The sequence below is a fragment of the Triticum urartu genome, chromosome 2 (assembly GCF_003073215.2).
Source record: "Triticum urartu cultivar G1812 chromosome 2, Tu2.1, whole genome shotgun sequence".
Lineage (NCBI taxonomy): Eukaryota > Viridiplantae > Streptophyta > Magnoliopsida > Poales > Poaceae > Triticum > Triticum urartu.
In genome coordinates this window covers 707,290,700-707,310,956 of record NC_053023.1, presented here as the reverse complement: position 1 = coordinate 707,310,956, position 20,257 = coordinate 707,290,700, and the positions used below count along the sequence as shown (strand labels likewise).

The 20,257-nt window shown below is 47.5% G+C and overlaps 2 protein-coding genes across 2 annotated transcripts; both read right to left on the bottom strand.

Annotated features, from left to right (window-relative positions):
• Positions 1-253: 253 nt before the first annotated feature.
• On the bottom strand, positions 254-1,872 carry LOC125539961 (GTPase activating protein 1-like). Its single transcript, XM_048703515.1, has 3 exons — positions 1,588-1,872; positions 1,318-1,413; positions 254-1,039 (listed from the first exon to the last, which is right to left on the bottom strand). Exons 1-3 carry the CDS (start codon positions 1,699-1,701, stop codon positions 737-739), a joined length of 513 nt encoding a protein of 170 aa, XP_048559472.1. The 5' UTR covers positions 1,702-1,872; the 3' UTR covers positions 254-736.
• A 12,026-nt stretch (positions 1,873-13,898) lies between these two features.
• Positions 13,899-19,606, bottom strand: LOC125539960 (ribulose bisphosphate carboxylase/oxygenase activase, chloroplastic). Its single transcript, XM_048703514.1, has 12 exons — positions 19,152-19,606; positions 18,691-18,776; positions 18,562-18,571; positions 17,879-17,941; positions 17,643-17,756; positions 17,158-17,219; positions 16,488-16,542; positions 16,041-16,242; positions 15,614-15,720; positions 14,907-14,962; positions 14,459-14,551; positions 13,899-14,300 (listed from the first exon to the last, which is right to left on the bottom strand). The coding sequence occupies exons 1-12, from the start codon at positions 19,525-19,527 to the stop codon at positions 14,193-14,195; spliced, it is 1,332 nt and encodes a 443-aa protein (XP_048559471.1). The 5' UTR covers positions 19,528-19,606; the 3' UTR covers positions 13,899-14,192.
• Positions 19,607-20,257: the final 651 nt, after the last annotated feature.

Genomic DNA, 20,257 nt, shown 5'->3' with positions numbered 1-20,257 from the left:
TGCTACACAAACGATGGGATGTGCCTGATTTCACCTCGGTTCACCTGGGTCGCACCGATCGATCACAGGGTCGTGTGAAAATCGCCCTGCAAAGCGTCTGTGGACAGTAATTTCGTATGCATAATTATAAGAGGTAAATACTCCCTTCGTAAATTAATATAAGATCGTCCAGATCACTACTTTAGTGATCTAAATGATCTTATATTAGTTCACGGAGGAAGTAATATACAAGCATGGTTTGACGATCAAGTCAAGACGGTGTTCAAGTCTCTGAGCATTACGCGTCTATACACAGAAGTTGCATATCGTTACGCGTTGCAAATCAAGATCACCGCAGAAATTTCCCTGAAACAAAAGAAAATTCTCCTTCAGAAACCAGACCTACTCTTCGATCTGCAACTGCAATTAATCACCCGTCACCGACTGACTAGCATCGGCAACCAAGGTTCGGAAAAGCCAAGACTGTTCAGCACATTGTAGCCTTTCCTCTCGCGATCGCAGATGCAGAACACATCAAGCAAGCAAGGAGGATGGATTGGAAGCCTGAGACACTTTACGCCCCTGCCATCACCTCTTTGTTTCTTCGGTCCGTCTTAGGAAGTTCGACCACACTGACGGCGGTCATACTATCGCAACATCTAAATCCTAGCTTAAGCTTCGATTCTAAACATAATTTACCCCAGCTTTTCACTTGACAAAGAACTCTGCAAAAAGCAGAGAGTGCACAGAGAGTTAATTAAAAGCCTGATGCGCCCTTGGAGCCTGGGATGTCGATCCACTGGAGCTGGAGCTCGACCTCCCCGCACTCGACGTTCCTCAGCCTGAGCACCACGTCCTGCTTCACCGTGCCCTCGGACAGGTAGACGGCGCTCTCCTCGGCGAGGCAGTTCTGCCGGTTGGGCACCAGCTTCTTCACCACGGTGCCGTCGGCGACGCCCTGCAGCTGGATCCTCATCGTCGCGGCCTCCACCAGCGGGCCGATGTCCAGCTCCGCGTTGCCCATCGGGTCGTCGAAGAATGTGTCCTTGTCGAACACGTCCTGCACAGGAACAAGAAGCAACGAGCTGGTTCTCAGGCAGCTGTCTCTCATCCAGTCACCATTTCGGCTGCTTGTCTGTACTGTACCCCGCGTTTCCAGAATGTTCACCTTCCTTTCCTTTTGTGCAAAGGCGTTGTTATTATTTTCCTTTCTTTCTCTTTTTTGCAGGGAGAAAATTGATTGCGTTTCACGATTCGGTTTAGGAGATTTCCCAAAAATCGATCAAAATTTTCGTGCCATGCGAGAGAGAAAAGGGGGAAAGAGAAAGGAACACATACCAGTTTGACAGGAATGGTGGGATCTTCGACGGAGAGGGTCAGCTCGTCGTTCCACTCCGGATTGATGCTCTTCCTCACCACTCGCGTCTTGAGCTTCTGCGAAAAAATCAGAGCGGAGGAGAACAATCAGGAGGAGAACACTCCAGAACGGGGACCGCGGAGAGGCGATTAATTCTTTCCAAAAGAGGGCTAAATCCGCGGAATCGACAGGCAGATCGACGGTGCCTTGCATCTACACAGCGAGAGAAGGGGAAAAGAGACGAGACGAACCTGCTTGCCCATGCGGACGACGACGTAGGGGTCGCTGGAGCGGAGGTCGCGGATGGCGAGGTTCACCCCGCGCGTCACCCGCACCTTCACCAGCCCGACCAGATGCCCCAGCATGGTGCCGCTCCTCCGCTCCTCCTGCTTCGCGCTCGCGGTCGGTGGTCACTGGTCGGATGAGAAACAAGAGTAATGGCGACTGGCTGGTTGAGTTGGGTTGCAGTTGCAGGCAGGGGACGGCAGCCGCTGCTTTCTCTCCTCTCCACCCTCCGCCCCACCCCCGCTCCTGCTAAATACTACTCCGCCGGGTGAGCGACGCCTGCTATGAGACAACGACAACGAGTGACCAGCTCCACCACCTGGAGCGCGTGGACTGTGCTCCAGTTTTGCTACTAGTACTAGTAACGCTTTTTATCTTGCCGTGTGGATTGGCGTTGGGGCGAAATAGTACAGTACATTTCTTCCACTCCCAAATTCACAGTTGGTGCCCGCACCTCTCTCGTCCAGATTTGGTTGGGTTCATGAGAAACATCCCACTGGAAGCCTAGAGCGATCCTATCAAGATGCAAAGTAGAGCGTGGCTTTTGTCGAATTTGTCATCATCAAGAAGTGAAAATGGCCACCAATCAATCAGTCTTCGGGGAGCGAGCGAGTGGAGGACACGGCATTAGCATTTCTGGTCTGCCCCGTCAGGCAAGTTTCGACGCGATTTTCTCAGGAAAAAGGAAGGCGAGTCCCGACGTGATTCAAAAGTTCGCCGAAGCTGCACCTTGGGTGCGTCCGCGCTCACTCGTTTTTACAGTAGTACATGCCTGCAGTGGCGGAGCTACGTTGGGGCTAACCTGTGCTCTGGCCCGCCCTGCCTAGGTGAAACACTGCCTAAATAGCTTGCCAAGTGGCCTGACCCATCTCTTTCCTATGCTTACTTCTTCAGGCTGGCCCGCCCAAGGAATCCACTGTAGCTCCGCCAGTGCATGCCTGCCTTTTTCCGCATGACCGTCGAGTCCACCCGCCTTGACCGCGAGCGGAGCCGTTGAAGCAGCCAGCGACTTCTTCGGTTTGGATGTTATGTTGTTGTACAGTGCAATCATGCCATTTCAGAATTGCTTAAGCTTTAAGGAGAAGGATACTAGTGTGGAGTAATAAATCGCTAGGCAGCAAAGGAAATAATGAAAAGTAAGTTTGGCTGGCAAGCAAAAACCTCACGCATTGGGTACAAACCAAATCGATCCGCTCCCCTCCGACTACAAGGCAGCAAAAGAGATTGATCGTAATTCTACGGTTGACACGCTCCTAGGGAGCATCTCAACATTTTTTTCCCCTGGATTGGAGAGTTAATCCATAAGTAGTCTTTTTCTCAAAAACTTTATCCATTTAAAATTCGAAGAGTTATCAGTCAAACCGGCTCGCTCCTACCCAAATTTGAGCGGTAGCGGGCAAGTTTCCTCATTTTGTCTCTTTCTCATGCGTGTATTACTTCCTTCTCCCGACGCCACAAATGCCACCGCCGCCCTCTGACGCCCCGGTCACCGCTAGAATGGACACCCGAGTCCTCCCCACCCCTGCCATCCCTTGCCCCCATTGACGGTGATGCTAGATCCGCCGTTGGCCCCAGAAAAGCGATGGTAGGGCACCATGGTGGCATGGCTCGCAGTGGTGTCCGAAAAGGGAGGCACACGACCGCAACCATGCTCAACCCTTCCTCCGCACTAGGCAACCAATGGGTACGTAGAGGCAGCGCTTGCCCAACGATCAAGGAAATGGAGGTCGAGGAGACGAAGAAGAAGACCACAACCACTCCAACGCCATATTACCCCTCCCATCGATCCTACCCCATCTCATCCACCTTAAGCTACCCCCACGCCTCCTCTACCATCCCCTAAGAAGACCGATGTCGGCGACGACGTTCATGCTTGTGAGTTGACATACACAACACCGGAGAGGTAACAATTTTTTATTTTCTTCTAATTATTGGTGTTGCAATTCAAAACTAGTTCAAGATGTTGGGAACGCAATATTTCAAAAAAATTCCTACGATCACGCAAGGTCTATCTAGGAGATGCATAGCAACGAGAGGGGGAGAGTATGTCTACGTACCCTTGTAGACCGAAAGCGGAAGCGTTATGAAACGCGGTTGATGTAGTCGAACGTCTTCGCAATCCAACCGATCAAGTACCAAACGCACGACACCTCTGCGATCTGCACACGTTCAGCTCGGTGACGTCCCTCGTACTCTTGATCCAGCTGAGGCAGAGGAAGAGTTTCGTCAGCATGACGGCGTGATGACGGTGATGATGAAGTTACCGACGTAGGGCTTCGCCTAAGCACTACATCAATATGACTGAGGTGGAACTCTGTGGAGGGGGGCACCGCACACGGCTAAACAATCAACTTGTGTGTCTCTGGGGTGCCCCATCCCCCGTATATAAAGGAATTGAGGAGGCGAGGGCCGACCCTCATAGGGCGCACCCAAGGGAGGGAGTCCTACTCCCTGTAGGAGTAGGTTTCCCCCTTTCCTAGTAGGAGTAGGAGAAGAAGGAAAAGGGAGAGAGAGGAAAGGAAGGGGGGCGGCTCCCCACCCAATTCGGATTGGGCTTGGGGGGAGCGCCCTCCCCCTGGCCGCCTCCTCCTCTCTCCCCCTAAGGCCCAATAAGGCCCATTGGCCCATTGACTCCTCGGGGGGATCCAGTAACCCCCCGGTACTCCGGTAAATGTACGAACTCATACGGAACCATTTCGATGTCCAAACATAGCCTTCCAATATATCGATTTTTATGTCTCGACCATTTCGAGACTCCTCGTCATGTCCGTGATCACATCTGGAACTCCGAACTACCTTCGGTACATCAAAACACATAAACTCATAATACCGATCGTCATCGAACGTTGAGCGTGCGGACCCTACGGGTTCGAGAACTATGTAGACATGACCGAGACTCACTTCCGTTCAATAACCAATACCGGAACCTGGATGCTCATATTGGTTCCTACATATTCTACGAAGATCTTTATCGGTCAAACCGCATAACAACATACGTTGTTCCCTTTGTCATCGGTATGTTACTTGCCCAAGATTCGATCGTCGGTATCTCAATACCTAGTTCAATCTCGTTACTGGCAAGTCTCTTCACTCGTTTCGTAATGCAACATCCTGCAACTAACTTGTTAGTCACATTGCTTGCAAGGCTTATAGTGATGTGCATTACCGAGAGGGCCCAGAGATACCTCTCCGACAATCGGAGTGACAAATCCTAATCTTGATCTATGCCAACTCAACAAACACCATCGGAGACACCTGTAGAGCATCTTTATAGTCATACAGTTACGTTGTGACGTTTGATAGCACACTAAGTGTTCCTCCAGTATTCGGGAGTTGCATAATCTCATAGTCATAGGAACATGTATAAGTTATGGAGAAAGCAATAGCAATAAATTAAACGACCATAGTGCTAAGCTATCGGATGGGTCAAGTCAATCACATCATTCTCTAATGATGTGATCCCGTTCATCAAATGACAACTCATGTCTATGATTAGAAAACTTAACCATCTTTGATTAACGAGCTAGTCAAGTAGAGGCATATTAGTGACACTCTGTTTGTCTATGTATTCACACATGTACTAAGTTTCCGGTTAATACAATTCTAGCATGAATAATAAACATTTATCATGATATAAGAAAATATAAATAACAACTTTATTATTGCCTTTAGGACATATTTCCTTCACAAGAATCACGTGATATTCATATATGGTGATGATTTTTACCACCGTAGCATGCAAAATGAATCAGATTGTTGGAATTCATGATGGAGTTGGATCATAGCAACACCATTGGCTTCAACGACATTGGCAGGTAGCAGGCATTGGATGGGGCCCTAAATACAACTTTGCATCTCCAACGATAATCATCAAATCGCCCGTAAGGCCGTAACCGTCCGAACCACGTGGTGCAGACGTGTTGTCCCATCCAAGGCGGGCCTATATCGATCCGCTCGACGGCCCGGACTTACTTTCTCTCGCAAACGGGAGACAAACTAAGGGGGCTTTGCAGACGTCCACACAGCAGTCACGCCCATTTCTGACCATCCTGCCCCACCCAAAACCTCCTTCGCCCGCGCGCGTTCCCGCCTGACGCCAGCTTCCCGCATTCATACATCGTAGAGCGGCTGCTCCACATTGAAGATGGCCCAAAGTGGATGCGACCTCTGACTGGCTCCGCCAATGAAGTGGCGTGTCGGCATAGGGCGCTGCCCGCTGCACACCCGGCTGAACACGTCTTCTCGCCGCATTCAAACGCCTCCAGTACACCCGCACGTGTGCCGAGAAACCTACTCCGGCCACACATTCGTTCACGAGCGGGTCGACATTAAACACAACGTCGGGCAAGCTCTTCCTGTCAGCCCGCTATTTAAACGAGGCCAGACGTCAGGCAAGAATCGTGCCACAACTCTGCCCCCATCTCCTAGTTGCACCATTTTCTCTACACTGTCTATGCCATCCCGCTAGCGGGAAGAGCAGTTCTTCGGCATAAAAACCGGTTGGGTGGTCCGCCGAGCCCGCCGGATACGAGCCAGGCAACTCGCTGCTCCACCTCCCTCGCCTTGCCCGGCGGAGCAAGTTGTCACCACAAGCCAGCGCGTGGTTCAGCAACTCACTGCTCCAAGCCAGCTCGTGGAGGAGTAGCGAGTTTCTCCAGGCAGGCACGCGGAGGAGCACGGCGGAACGGGCATCGTGGCTTCCATGAACGAGGCCAGACGTCGTGCCATCCATAGTCAACGTTGGCGGAACTGCGCCCGGTTGGTGGAGAACGAAGTCGGCTACGTGGAGATCGACAAATCAATGGCTAGTGCATCCACGTTCGCCGTCAACATTGAGGAAAAGTAGAACATGGGATGCCGCCGCCGCTTGGGTCCTAGGAGAGCCACTGCCGGCGCGTTGCCGGCTTGCACAGTCGGTGACTTGCCCGGTTTAGCATAGACCATCGTTGACCCCTGCCTTGGCTTCACGGGAACGGAGGAGCACCCCTTCACCACCGGTTGAAGACAAAGGGAACCGCCGCGGCCGGTTGTAGACTAGTGTAGTGTATCCGTGTCGCGGAAATGGAGCTCCGCGCGACGGGACGTGCACACAATATTGCCATTTTGTTAAAATATGTCCAAAATGTATATGTTTTCGTTTGGTTTGTACTCCCTCCACCCGGAAATACTTGTCATCAAAATAAATAAAAGGGGATGTATTTAGACGTATTTTAGTTCTAGATACATCATTTTTTATCAATTTTGATGACAAGTATTTTCGGACGGAGGGAGTATGAAATCCGCTATGTTTGCATGAATTTTATCTGATTTGTTTAAAAAGTGTTTAAAATTTATGCGGGTGGTGTTGGATGGCTGGCTCCGGCATCCATGTCCGTGGACGGATGCCCGAGCAATTTACGGGTCAACGGTGAAGATGCCCATACCCACTTCTCAGCAAGTATTCTTTCTGTTTTTATTTAGTCCGCGTATTTGCTTTGGTCAAAGTCAAGCTTTATAAACTTTAACAAAGTTTATAAACAAAAATATTAACATATACAATAATAAATTAATACCATTAGATTCATTACTGAATGTACTTTCACATCATATAGATTTGTTATGGTAAATGTTTATGTTTTTTTATAAACTTGATCAAATTTTTCGAAGGTTGACTTCAGTCAAACCTAATATACACTAATATACAGAATAAATAAAAATAGTGGCAGTACAACTTCTACCCACTCCTCGGCAATAGATCCAACGGACGAAAGAAAGATCCAACGAACGTTTGGTTGCTGCTGTGATGCAGGTTTGACCCGCTCGCTGACCGTCTTGAGGCGGGCAGCGGGCAGCGGGCAATGGACGGGGTCGTATTAAATGGACGACGAACGTTTGTGTGGTCTAGCTGTGAGTTGAGGCGGCCGGAGCAAAAGGTGGAGGGATCGACACGTGGCTGCAGCACGCATGTGGCCGGCCGGCCGGCCGGCTTGAAAGAGTAGAAGGAGAGCTGACCGTTTCCAACCTTTCCCGGTCTATGCTGTCTCCACGGCCACGGCGTGGTTGGCTGGCACTGGCACTGGTAGTGAGCAGGAGCTAGCGCGTTCTCGCCGGAAGCTGTAGGGCACTGCCAAGATGAAGCATCAGAATGGATAGGTTGTGCCGGCCGATATCTCGAATCTCGCAAGGGCGATGATGCATCATCTCCAAGGGAATTGTCACTGTATGTGTTCTTTTTAAACACGCAAAAAGTTGACACTTAGAGCATGTCTAACAGCCGCGCAACGCGTGACGCCCTAAAAAAGCGTTTACAGCGCGTGGATCGTGAGTTTTTGCGCGGCGAGAAGCGCTTGCTCCAGCGGCTGCTGCAAAGTTTAGCGCGCGCGAGCCGTTCCAGCAGCCGCTGCAAAAAAATCACGTGCGCGCTCTCACACAAACAACATATGCAAACACAACCAAAAGGATCAAACACAAATAAAATAAATTAACAATAAATAGTTCAATTTTATTATTACAACTTAAACAAATAGTTTATCTTGCAATACAACAAATAGTTCAACAACACAAAATCAAACAAAAAAATCATGATGCTCTTTGTCGGTCATTTCATGCCCACCACTCCTCGATGAGATCCTTCTGAAGATTATCATGCGTTTTGGCACGTCGAATGACATGATAGGAGGCAACAAAACGGACCACCTTGGCAGCCCTCCGCCGCACTCACACAGGATGTCCCAAGAGCTCATACGAAGAGTAGTCTAAATCTTGGCCACGCTCATTCTCGATGATCATATTGTGCATGATCACACAAGCGTGCATGATATACCAAAGCATCTTTTGATCCTAAAATCTAACCGGTCCTCTCACAATGACAAATTGGGCTTGCAAAATCCCCAAAGCTCTCTCCACATCTTTCCTAGCCGCCGCCTGAGCATTGTGGAAATCAAGATTTTTTTTACCTTCCAGTTTTTTCAACATCTTCACAAATGTTTGCCACTTTGGATAGATACCATCCACAAGATAGTAGTCATAGTTGTATGTATGGTCATTTGCTACAAACTGCACCGGGGGCAGTTCACCACTTGCAATTTTATTCATCAGTGGTGACCGATTAACAACGTTGATGTCATTCAAAGATCCAGGCATTCCAAAAAAAGCATACCAAATCCAAGTCTCTTGATCGGCCACCGCTTCAAGGATTATAGTGGAACCATTTTTTTGGCCGTGGAATTGCCCACGTCATGCCTTAGGACAGTTTTTCCAACTCCAACGCATGCAATCTATTGAGCCAAGCACACCTGGGAACCCGCGAGCTTTGTTCATCTCCAAAAGCCTTGCAGAGTCTTCAACATTGGGAGATCTTAAATACTCCAGGCCAAACACTTGCACAATTCCGACTGCGAAGCGCTTGACACACATGATGGCTTGACTCTCACCCATGGCCAAGTGGTCATCAACTAGATCAGCCGAAATGTATGCCAACATACGCAAAGCGGCTGTCACCTTCTGAAAGGTGCTATGCCCGAGCTTTCCAGCGGTATTCCTCCTTTGCTGAAAAAACCGTTCATGGCTTGCTAGTTTCTCTGTAATGCGCCTGAACAACTCGGTGCTCATCCTAAACCGGCGCCGGAAGTACGACTCGGGGTACACGGGATTATCCACAAAATAGCGCCTCACCAATCTGTTGTCGGCATCGATTATATCCTTCCAAATTTTCCAGCGCGCAAAAAAAACTAAATTTTCAAGCGCGACGCTTGGCTATTGGAGATGCTCTTATAAGCTAGAAAAACAATACCCCCTCCGTCTCAAAATTTCAACTTTAGTACACTCTCAAAATAAATATTATATTAAAGTTGAGATATTTATTTTGAGACGAAGAAAGTAACAATGGCGATACATGAGACCGAACCAAACGATTGAGTGAACATCACGACGATCAATCTACTCTTGCACAACCTAAGCAAGTCGACAAAAGGAACTCGTATACTAATAGATTGTTCGCGCTTGCATAATACCTTGATCGATATGTGTGTATTTTACCCTGTAAATGAACAGCAGAAAATTGGCGTGCGATCATGCCTGGCAACCTGAACGAAAGGAGCAAGTGAAAAGAAGCACCAGATCACATCCTATGTTTCGACTACACAAATAGTTTACTGTATAGTGCACGGATGGCAGCCGATGACACTTAAAGCAGTTGGTAATCCATCAAAAGCACTTTACTAAATAAAGCGCCTGAAGAAGGTTGATGACCTCACTGCTCCAATCTGATCTGTGGTAGTGGCACCCCTTTTCGACCCCCGTCGTTGGAGAGAGGGAGGGGGCGGTTCACGGAATATCTTTGCGGACGCTTTGTGCATGTCAACTGTCGGTCTCACCACTGTCACCGTCGATATCAAAATTGCCACCGCACAACCAACTTTCTTAGAGCATCTCCAGCCATTGCCTCCAGGAGGCGCTAAAAAATCGCCTCCTGGGCGCACCGGCACAAAACGCGCGCTGGGGCGTGATACCACCTAGTCACGGCGTCCATAGGATTTTTTTGAACGGCACAAACACGACGAGTTCATGCATATTTCGGCGACTTCAAACCAAATTCAACCAAACACGGCACAAACACGCTCGCTCATACATATTTAAAGTATTTTACAAAAAGAAAAAAACACACTACTAGGCCCGCCCGCCGTCTCGCTCGTCTCGCCGCTCCTCGCTGGCCGCCGCCCTTGCAGTTCTACATGCCGAGGAGGCTGTAGAACCGTGTGTAGTCGTCGTCGTCGTCATGGCCGCCGTCCCTGCTGCAACCCTCCCCCGGTTGGCGCGGCGGGTTGGACGGTCCGGCGGCGCCCTCGTCGTCATCGCTATCGAGGATCACGACGCCGTGCTCGTCCTCGCGCCCACGCTTGCGGGCGGCGATCTCCTCCAAGGCCTGGGTCTGCCGGGTCATCTCAGTCCGCAGGTAGTCGTCGCGCGCCCACCGCAGGGCGTCCGCGTTGGAGAAGCCGCGCCGGGCTATCTCCTCGTACTCCGGAGGGAGACTGGGCTCCGGTTTGGGCGCGACGAGGACGAGGCGCCCGGAAGCGGGGGTGGAGTCGGCGATGCGGATACCGGAGCTGCGGGTGCGCCGGCTGACAGGCGTGTCCTGGGGCTCCGGCTTGACGGGCGTGTCCTGGGGCTCCGGCTTGACGGGGCGGAGGCAGGGAGAGCCGGTCGACCGACCGGACGAGGAGGAGGACGCTCCGGGGTCCATGCGCCTCGGCGTCCACGAGATCCCACAGCGGCGAGAGAAGGACGTGGGGGAGGGGTACTCCAGCCTCGGCGTGTAGGCGCCCTCGATGTACTTGAGGACGGCCTCCAGCGTGCGACCGGGCACGCCCCACCATCGGCGCCGCCCCTCGGAGTTGAGCCTGCCGGAGGGCACGACGCCGTTGGTGGCCTCGAGCTGCTCGGCGTGACGGCGACGAAAGTACGGCTCCCAAAGCGGGCTGTCGGGGACGTAGCGCGGCCTCTCCCTCGCCGCACGCGGCAGAGAGGCGCGGATACGCGCGATCTCCGCACGACGCGCCGCCCCGGTGGGCGGTGGTGGCACCGGGACCCCGCCGGCGCTGATTCTCCATGCCCCGGGCACACGCATGTCCGGCGGAACCGGATACTCGGCCTCGAAGAGAAGCCGAGCTTCGTCCTCGTGAAGGTGGCGGCGGCCGAAGCCGTTCGCCGCTGCGCCGTCGCCTGGGAATCGTTCCGCCATTTCTTTGAACTGGGACGGCGAGGGGAAAGGGAGGAAGGGGAGAGAGGGCGCGTCGGCGGTGGAGACTTTGTGCGTGCCACCGGCGCGCTGGGGTTGGCTTATATAGGCGGAGGCGGCGCGAACACGCGTGGCCGCCTCGTCTACGCGTGGCATGCGCGGGGACGCACGTCGTCACGCCTTCACTGCACCGCCCGTGAGGCATCAATGACGGAGGCTGACCGTCGCGGCAGCGCGCGGCAGCTTTGGCATTGATTCGCCGCGGGAAACAAGGCGATGAGGATGACGAAGCGGCGAGAAGCGAGACGAGTCGCTGGCAAGGAGGGCTCGCGGCTCTTTCGCGCCAAAACAATTCGCCCGACGTCCCCGAACGCCCCCAACGCGCCGGGTTCGGGTTGGGTCCACCAACATCAATTTCGGTCCGAGTCGGCGAAAATTGAGCTTTTTCTAGACTAGCCCAACATTAGCTTTTTCTTCGGTGCGTCCATCACCATCCTCAAATTATCTCAAGCTAATTACACTTAATTTAAAGGTTCTTTGAAGATTAGCTTATGAAGAATAGTGCACCTTATTAATATAAATAGTCTATTATTTCTATCATGACTTCTCATGGAATTTGAAGAACAAAAAAAATTATGCACAAAAACCATATTACTACTAAGCACGGAGTTGACGAGGATATATGTGACCAACTCTATCCCAATATTTCATTCCCACACAATTAAATTCGTCTGTAATATGTTTCAAAAGGCCCTCATGTTTTCAATATCATATACTCCCTCTGTTTCAAAATAAATGACTCAACTTTATACTAAGACTTACAAAGTTAGTGCAATTTTGAGTCACTTAGGCCAACTCCACCGTGCGACCCCATTCTGTCTGCGCGCGTCCGTTTGGGGTAAAACGGACGAACCAGACGGCCCAGTGCGCGGGCGCAAACGGACTTTTATCCGTTTACTGTCCGCTTTTGATCCATCCCCGGCCCAAGTTTGCGCTGCTTTTCGGGTGAAACGGACAGCACGCGGACGGGCGGGCCGTCTGCACGTGTCCTCCCCTGGTCCACCCATCGGTGGCACATGGACGCCTTTTTCTATCCGCCCCTCCCTCCCTCCGGCCGCACCCCCTCCACTCTTCTCCACTTTTCCTCTCGCCGCCGCTGCCGCTGCCATTGCAGCTGTGTAGCTCGGATGCGCGCTCGCCCAACTCCTTCCCCTCGGCGTCCCCGAGCTACCCAACCACGGCCACCTGATTTGCGCACCCGCCAGGCGGATTTGAGGCGGATCCCGTCGGTCTTGAGCTCGCCCGGCTATCGGAGGCCGTGCCGCGCCATGGACTGGCCGCGCACCGAGCCGGAAGGCCCTGCCAGGGCCGCAAGGCCACATGCAGGCAGTGGCTCCCCCTCTAGCCGCTCGAATCTACACCGTCAGTGGTCCGTCGACAGATACACGAATGACGGTCGGCCGGGCTCAGTGCTAGCCCAAAAGCTCGTCGGCGCATCATTGTCACTCATTAAGTGCGACCACTGTCCAAAGAAGGTCGTGCGCCACGTATCTACAATGTCAGAACATTTCGGATGGGTGTTCATCAAGTGCTTAAAAGATGGGGTATGTGCTCTTTTTAGCTTCGGTTTGTGCTCTTAGATTTGACTAATTGTGCTAACTTCAAATTTTATTATGTAGCATGGATGCAAGTTTTGGTATTGGGAAGAAGAGTACATCGATATATTGATAGAGCGCAATTTAGTATATGTTCATGCTCTTTTAGCTAGCATAGAGGCTAGAGATGAGACTAGTGCACTTGTTGCTAGATCAGAGACTAGACACGAGACTAGATGCGAGGAAGCAACTTCTACTTCTTTAGACTCGAAGAAAAAAGAAGCACACAAGATCGAGCCTCCTCCGCAGATAAATAAACAATGAATGCATCGAGAAGGCACTAATCCAACTTACAGGAGTAGTTATGGAAGTTGGATATCTTCTAAAATGTATTCTTGTGGTTCTTGTTTTATTTGATCTTGCTTTTCTAGTCAAAATTTGATAATGTATTCCTATGTACCAAAAATGGATGATGAAAAAATATTAAGGGCTTGCAAAGAAAAAAGTACGCGGCCAGGATACGTCCGCGCATTAGGCACACGGCCACCACATCCCAGAAACGGTCCGGACACGACCTCATTGCTTTATCTAAACGGACAGAATCCAGACAAAACGGACGTCTGTTTGGAGTCATGGCGGTGGAGTTAGCCTTATTTTGGGACGCAGGGATTAAAATTTTGGTCAAAAGCCTAGAGGCATTTATGATTGTTCTTTGGACGCTTGCTCTGAATACGTGGGGCTCGTTTTCTGCGTCAGCCCGCACGAGCCTACCAAGTCAACTGGATTACTTTGGGTTGCCTCAAAAAAAAAAAACTGGATGGCTTTGGGCAGTGACGCAAGCAATGACGTCGGTGATATCCCTTCTTTCATCAGTCGTACTCGCATATCTGAACTCTGAAGCACTGCATAGACTTCGGCACAGTTCAACCAACAGCAGCAAAGGGAAAGAAAAAAAAAACTGAGATGACATTTGCAACTGTATTATATTTTCATATGCTTTTTTACAATATGTTACTCCCTCCTTTTCAAAATAAGTGTCGTGGTTTTAGCAGCAAAGCGAAACAAATAGAAGAAACTGAGGTGACATTTACTAACGGAGGGAGTATATAGTTGCACATGCAGCTCATCCGCAGAGAGACACGGGCAAAATGTGGGAGGGCCAGCATAATTTACAGAAAATTGAAAGTAACAAGAATACTTGGCTTGGGCTGATGTAGGCTACTAGAGTAGCTTTTTGTACTGTCTTCTGCGCTTCGAACTAGTCATCTAAGTTCTTCATATATTCTTTCGACAAGTTCGAATTCATTACGAATGCTTGCTCTTCTACCAGAGAGTTCCCTGACTGAATCAATGCATCCAGTGTTGGCTGATGAAAACATAAATCGCATCAGGGTGTTAGACAGAGATTGGTTTCTTAACGGAGGAATGAACAGCCAATCCAACCACGGTGATATTGAAAGAACTGACACGAGAATGGCACAAAAAAATCCTGTTGGTGCATTGCTTGAAATGAAATGTAAATACCTTCGGAGGGACAAATGTTGGAAGCTTCTCTCTGTTCTTCCGCTTGAGAAGCTTTTCACCTAGTTGCTCATAACCACCAATGTCATTTACCCACTGCAACACAATGGGGAAAATGAAAAATATTATTTAGCCATTTCTAGAGAACAGTTTCAAAGCATGATACATCATTTAATTAGGTAGTTTCTGAAGAATATTTTCAGAAGATACACCAAAGGCACATTTGGAGATGCCATCTCGAAATATTCCCTCTGTCCCATAATATAAGAGCGTTTTTGACACTACACAAAACGCTCTTATATTATGAGACGGAGGGAGTACTTGAGTTGTTGAATACCCAACATGACAACAGGAGGTGGAAACATTTTCTAAAATCGACTATAAGAATATTACAATGGATCTCTTCATATTATGAGAACTCATAACAGATGCCATAAATCAAATTAAGTACCTGCAAGATAGCCTGGTCATATGTCCTGGATCTCAAAGCTCCATAAAAGTCGAGAGCTGCAACAAGTTTAAGTCGTACTTGAATAAGTTTTTCAAATGTAGAAGCGAAAATATGTACGAACTTCCCACAGAAAGAAAGAATAATGAAGCTAGGTAAAACGCAATTTCAACCAATAACTACACAACTCACACAACATAACAGAACTTAAAAAGGAGAAGGGGGTATTTTTTCACACAATAATAGTTCCGCTATAATCTAAAGACTAGTGGATCATCATAACAAAACCTAATTGCTCGCTGTACAGATTCTAGACTGACTACCAGGGCCACTCTGCAACCTATTTTTTGTGATATAAGCGAATTACATGATTCATAAGTACCAAAATCTTTCTCCTTCCCTTGTATGCTCACATCCCATGGCTATGACAACATACGAAAATAATCATTTTTCCCAAAGACGTCCAATTTTTTAAAACAACAAAAAATATTGCTACGGTTATTAATGCATTAAAGAACCGAAGACTGATCATTCTTATGTCTATGTGAAAAAAAAATTCGTTTATCAAGCCCTAACTTATATGTTAGCAAACAACAAGGCAAATATTTGAAGCACAAAATAACGTGGGTGACCTTAGCACTGCATATTCCACTACCAGATAAGCCTCATATGCTGCAAACTAGAAGTTACAGTTTTGGTGAAACGAGTACCTTGATTTGGAAATGTATCTACAATGCTTGAAACTTCTTCAAAAGATAACCCATCCTTTGTATACATACGGTGAACAATGTTAATTATATCTTCACGGGTGGGCTGCCTGTTAAGCATAAATGGTCACACATCAAGTACCAAGGTTCAAAATATCCCTAGTTGGTGTATGGAAGTAGCATGAAACTACATATAATTAACAGAAAAGACTGAAAGAATATCAAATCGGTGGTAATCTTCAAACCAAGACAATCTCTGAAATAGAGAGTTGAATAAAGAAACAATTTACTTTTTGTAGTGTTAAGTAATGCCAAGAAGAACATAGCCTACGTGGACGATAGTACACAAAGTTATAACGAAAATGAAATAGCGCAGTTCAAAATTTTCAGTTTGTCAACAAGATTGCTTCAGACGCAGGGACAAACATACCAGTAGAACTTTTCCATCCTCCCATCACGAATCAAAGGAGCATATAGTGTTGAAAAATCATTTCCAGTTGCTATTATTGGAATTCTATGTGTTATATCAGATTCTCTCCATTTCTGCCCGATACTAACCCTGTTAGGATTATCTGCCAAGTTCATCAATGTTCCAACCACGATTTGATTATTGACCGTCATTTGTGTGTGTCCTGGCAACAACAGTAACATATAGTAAGTAAGGTTTTTCCTACTATAAATGTTGATATGTTTGAAAGATAAACTCTAATATTAATCAATCACGTACAAATAAGGTTTTTTTTGCAAAAAAAAACTTTGCACACAAAGAATAAATCAAGTATCATAGCTCCTGATGAAAAATCATAATCATAAAAATAGACATCCAGATTCGGCATAATCAACAATCCCATCAAAGTATGCTCAATAAATGGCTTACCAAATCTTCCAAGACCAGCATCTAGGTCATTGATCATCAAACAGCTCATTTTCCCCTATACCATCAAAAACTTGTGAAACATGATCTTGTAAGGAAAAAAATATCACAGGAATCATTGGCAACATTAGCGTAATAATTCAGTAGTGGTACAGAAGAGTAAATCACTACGGAGATTCTCAGCAGAAGTAAGCCTCAAGCCATGGAAACATTTTTATCATCACAAGATATAAACACATTGAAGTAGACGATGGGACACTTTATTATTAAGATTATAAAAGAGTAACAAGTACCATCTTTGGTAGTTCAGGGCCTTTTCACTATCACAACAATCTTGGGCTAGCAGTTTTTATCTAAATAGTTTTTATTATTTCAATACGGGGAATCACTGGGTAGCTCAATAGTAGGACACATGATGGTGCTACCAAGCAACCCAGGACTGAATCCCACCTTCCTCATAAGAATATATTGGGGGTGCTAGTGCCCCTGGACCTCTTCTTTTTTCTAGTTTGGACTAAACGTCAACATATGTAAATGATCAACTACTGTATGTTGATGCATAAGTTTACAAATTATTAAAAATACTATTCTCTTGCATGCTCACTAGTCACTTCTCAGAAAACTGAATCTGAAAGCAGGTTATGAAATTGAGTAGCTGAATACACCTTCTTACTTGGTTTTGAACTACTTGAGAGGCCGTTCTGTATCGATCACGTATAAGCCTTCCAGGTTCTCCTGCAATACGAGCAGAAAAAAAATCTGAGCAACTAACCATCCCCTATCATAACTATCATAACTGCAAAAGAGCAAGCAATTCCTATTTTGTCTATGGACTAGATCTGGCAGAACATAGTAGCGACTTGACTTTGGAGCAGACTTTAGGAACTGATAATTCCTTTCATAACTAATATAAGCAGACCTTTCATTGAGCAAGGTAAAACTTAACCAATCTGAACAGACATGCTAGTTTTTTTTCTGAAAATAAGCAAGAAACTCGATTGCAAATTCGTCCCAGGCTGGCTTTCAGCACTAGAAAAGTGCCCCAAGCACTAAGGTGGGTCGCAGTTTTTAATCTGAACACTAGCAATCTGGGAAACATAAACATATGTCAGAGTAAATAAAGCATACAAGCATAAAATAGTTCCGCTGTTTCTTGACCTGCTCTCTCAGATTCGAGTTCTCCAGCAGACATAATAACAGGCTCAACACCCATTGCTTTAAATATAAGTTCAGTCTGGAATGTTTTCCCTTGCCCCTTGCCACCCCAGACACCTGCATGGCACAATATTGCTCAAGATCATTAAATGGTAAAGCATCACACTGAATCACACTACACGTTTATTTTTTCATATTACACCCACGCACACAGAAACAAAAGAAGTAGAGTATTCTACCAAGTATAAGCGGAATCTTGATATTAAGATTATTTGCAAGGAAGTTCTTTACAATGTGGACCGCTGCAAACAATAAACACTCCTTTAGAACATGTGCCTGGAGAAAAGGATAAAAAAGAAGTGTTAAGCACATGTCGGCCACTTCTGAAGTTGTACGAAATACTGTCGCTCGACTCTTGAAATATCATGCAGAAGTCAAAAATGGATGTTTCATTGTTTTGGGACTTCTAAACATTTAGCTCTCAGGAGCCTAGATATTAAGTAGGATGAGGTTAGCAGAGTCACTACTACTGTGCATGTACGATTTGGTGATATTTCATCCGCTGTGCACATTGTATGCCATTATTTTACAGTTCAACTAAAACGCATCAGCCTAGTGAGTTGATTACTGTATGTTGATCATTCATAGATACCAATAAAGGTACATTCGGTTATTGCCACACCCTTGCATAAGAGCATACTGAAAAGGCTGTGTAAAGTTGGTAACCTCTCTCCCCCGAAAAAGAAGTTAGTAACCAGACCATTGACAGCTTTGAACTGTTGAGTTTTACGTCTACTATAAGGATACTCCAATACACAATGTATATGTAGATTCAGATTCAAATGAAATGCATTCTGTGAAATGTTTAGGTTGTAATACCTGATTATAAGAATGCTGACTTCCTTGTACATTAAATGCTTACCAACTTTATCCTGTAATACAACGAATCTGCAGTGTCAAATCTCCGCCAATCAGATACTGACATAACAGCACAGACGAAGATGAATTAAGCAAACCAGAGCAGCTGTATATGAATTAAAAACAAACTCACGAGGAAGGCAGGCGCGATGTAGTAATCTCCCTGCAGATACTCAAATTTCCTCGTCGCCTTCTGGCGGTAATCGAACACGATATCGGCTGCAGCCACATTCCACGAGGAATTTGTCAGAACATAGAATTAGAAAATCTGGCTCTTCAGTTAAAAAAAGAACTGAAATTATCAGGCTCTTCAATTCCAGTCGTTATTTTGCTGACTGCTGAACTACACAGAAATGTACTGTTCTGAATTATGACAAGTGAGCAGATCACAGAGAGCCTATCTAAACGGATGCATAACTACTACTCCCTCCGTTCCGAATTACTTGTCGCAGGTATGGATGTATCTAGATATATTTTAGTTTTAGATACATCCATTTCTGCGACGAGTAATTTGTTGGAACGGAGGGAGTACGTGGTACATTTTCTCAAATGGCTTGACTGGATGGTGGAGCAATGGGGCACTGGGGAGCATACAGTCTCTTCCGAGGAATTTGCCGACGAAGAGGTCGTCGACGATGCCGCTGCGGGCGCCGACGGCGATGTTCATGTTGTCGGCCTCCTTCCCGAGGCGGTAGAGGTAGTCGTCGCCCTGACCATCCGTGGCCTCCCACGAGGACTGCTTCGAAAGCCTCCTCCCGCGCCCCTCCTCCCCATCCTCCGCCTCCTCCTCGCCGCCGGCGGTGGGCTGGGGAGAAGCAGAGGAGGAGGAGCAGAGAACGGACGGGAAGGCGGGGCAGATGCGTCCTCGGTTGGGGGTTCTGAGGTTGAAGCAGCCGGGGCTGGGGCGAGCGGGGAGGAGGATGTGGTGGCGGTGGCAGTGCGAAGCGGCGGCGAGGGAGGTGGCGGCCATGGCGGGGAACGCTGCGCCGCGGGTGTGATCGGGGGCTGTTTGCGGGTGGCCCCGTACGGCGAGGGCCGCTGGGGCCTTATCGGCAACGGTCGCTCAGGAATACGTCAGTAAATACCCAAAAACCACGTAGTCTATCTATATCTATATCTATACCAATTAGTAAACATGTCCGTGCGTTGCTACGGAAAAATAAACACGACTCAAAACCCCTTCATAAATGCACGTTATCTATTTTAACATAGCGCCTCATCCATGTTATTGCTTATTCTCTTTCGTACCTTCATCAATCATGATCGTGGTGTCCATCTGATTACATTGCGTTCGAATATGGCCAATTCCAAGCTGATGATCTCCACCACTGCCTAAACCCTAAACCCACTCACACTTTTCTTTTGCAAATAAAACCCACTTACACTTGCGACTGAACCACACCACCACAAGTGAATTTCTAATTGTTTTAAAACTAATCTCGGCGAGTTGGACGTGACGTCCGCCTGCTACAATTCACAAAATAAATTAAAATGCATGAACGATTTCTAAAAATTACACAACATTTTTCAAAAGGCAAAACATTTTAAATAACACATAACACAAAAACGTATGAAAATATTAATTCTAATCGTATACTCCTTTCCATCCTAGCAAGAATCTTTCGCTTAATTTCTTTCCTTCCCGACATAAGAGTGTTATTCTATTTCTTAATTCATTTCCTTCCTTAGGCAGGCCTGAT

Excerpts from the sequence above, each read along its gene's own strand:
- LOC125539961 (XM_048703515.1), bottom strand. The coding sequence starts at position 1,701 with ATGCTGGGGCATCTGGTCGGGCTGGTGAAGGTGCGGGTGACGCGCGGG. Across the intron at positions 1,414-1,587 it reads TCGTCCGCATGGGCAAGCAG|AAGCTCAAGACGCGAGTGGT; the intron begins GTTCGTCTCGTC and ends ATTTTTTCGCAG. Across the intron at positions 1,040-1,317 it reads CCACCATTCCTGTCAAACTG|GACGTGTTCGACAAGGACAC; the intron begins GTATGTGTTCCT and ends GTTCCTGTGCAG.
- LOC125539960 (XM_048703514.1), bottom strand. The coding sequence starts at position 19,527 with ATGGCCGCCACCTCCCTCGCCGCCGCTTCGCACTGCCACCGCCACCAC. Across the intron at positions 16,543-17,157 it reads CTCAAGTAGTTCAAAACCAA|GGGAAAATGAGCTGTTTGAT; the intron begins GTAAGAAGGTGT and ends TTGATGGTATAG. Across the intron at positions 14,963-15,613 it reads AGATACATTTCCAAATCAAG|CTCTCGACTTTTATGGAGCT; the intron begins GTACTCGTTTCA and ends AACTTGTTGCAG.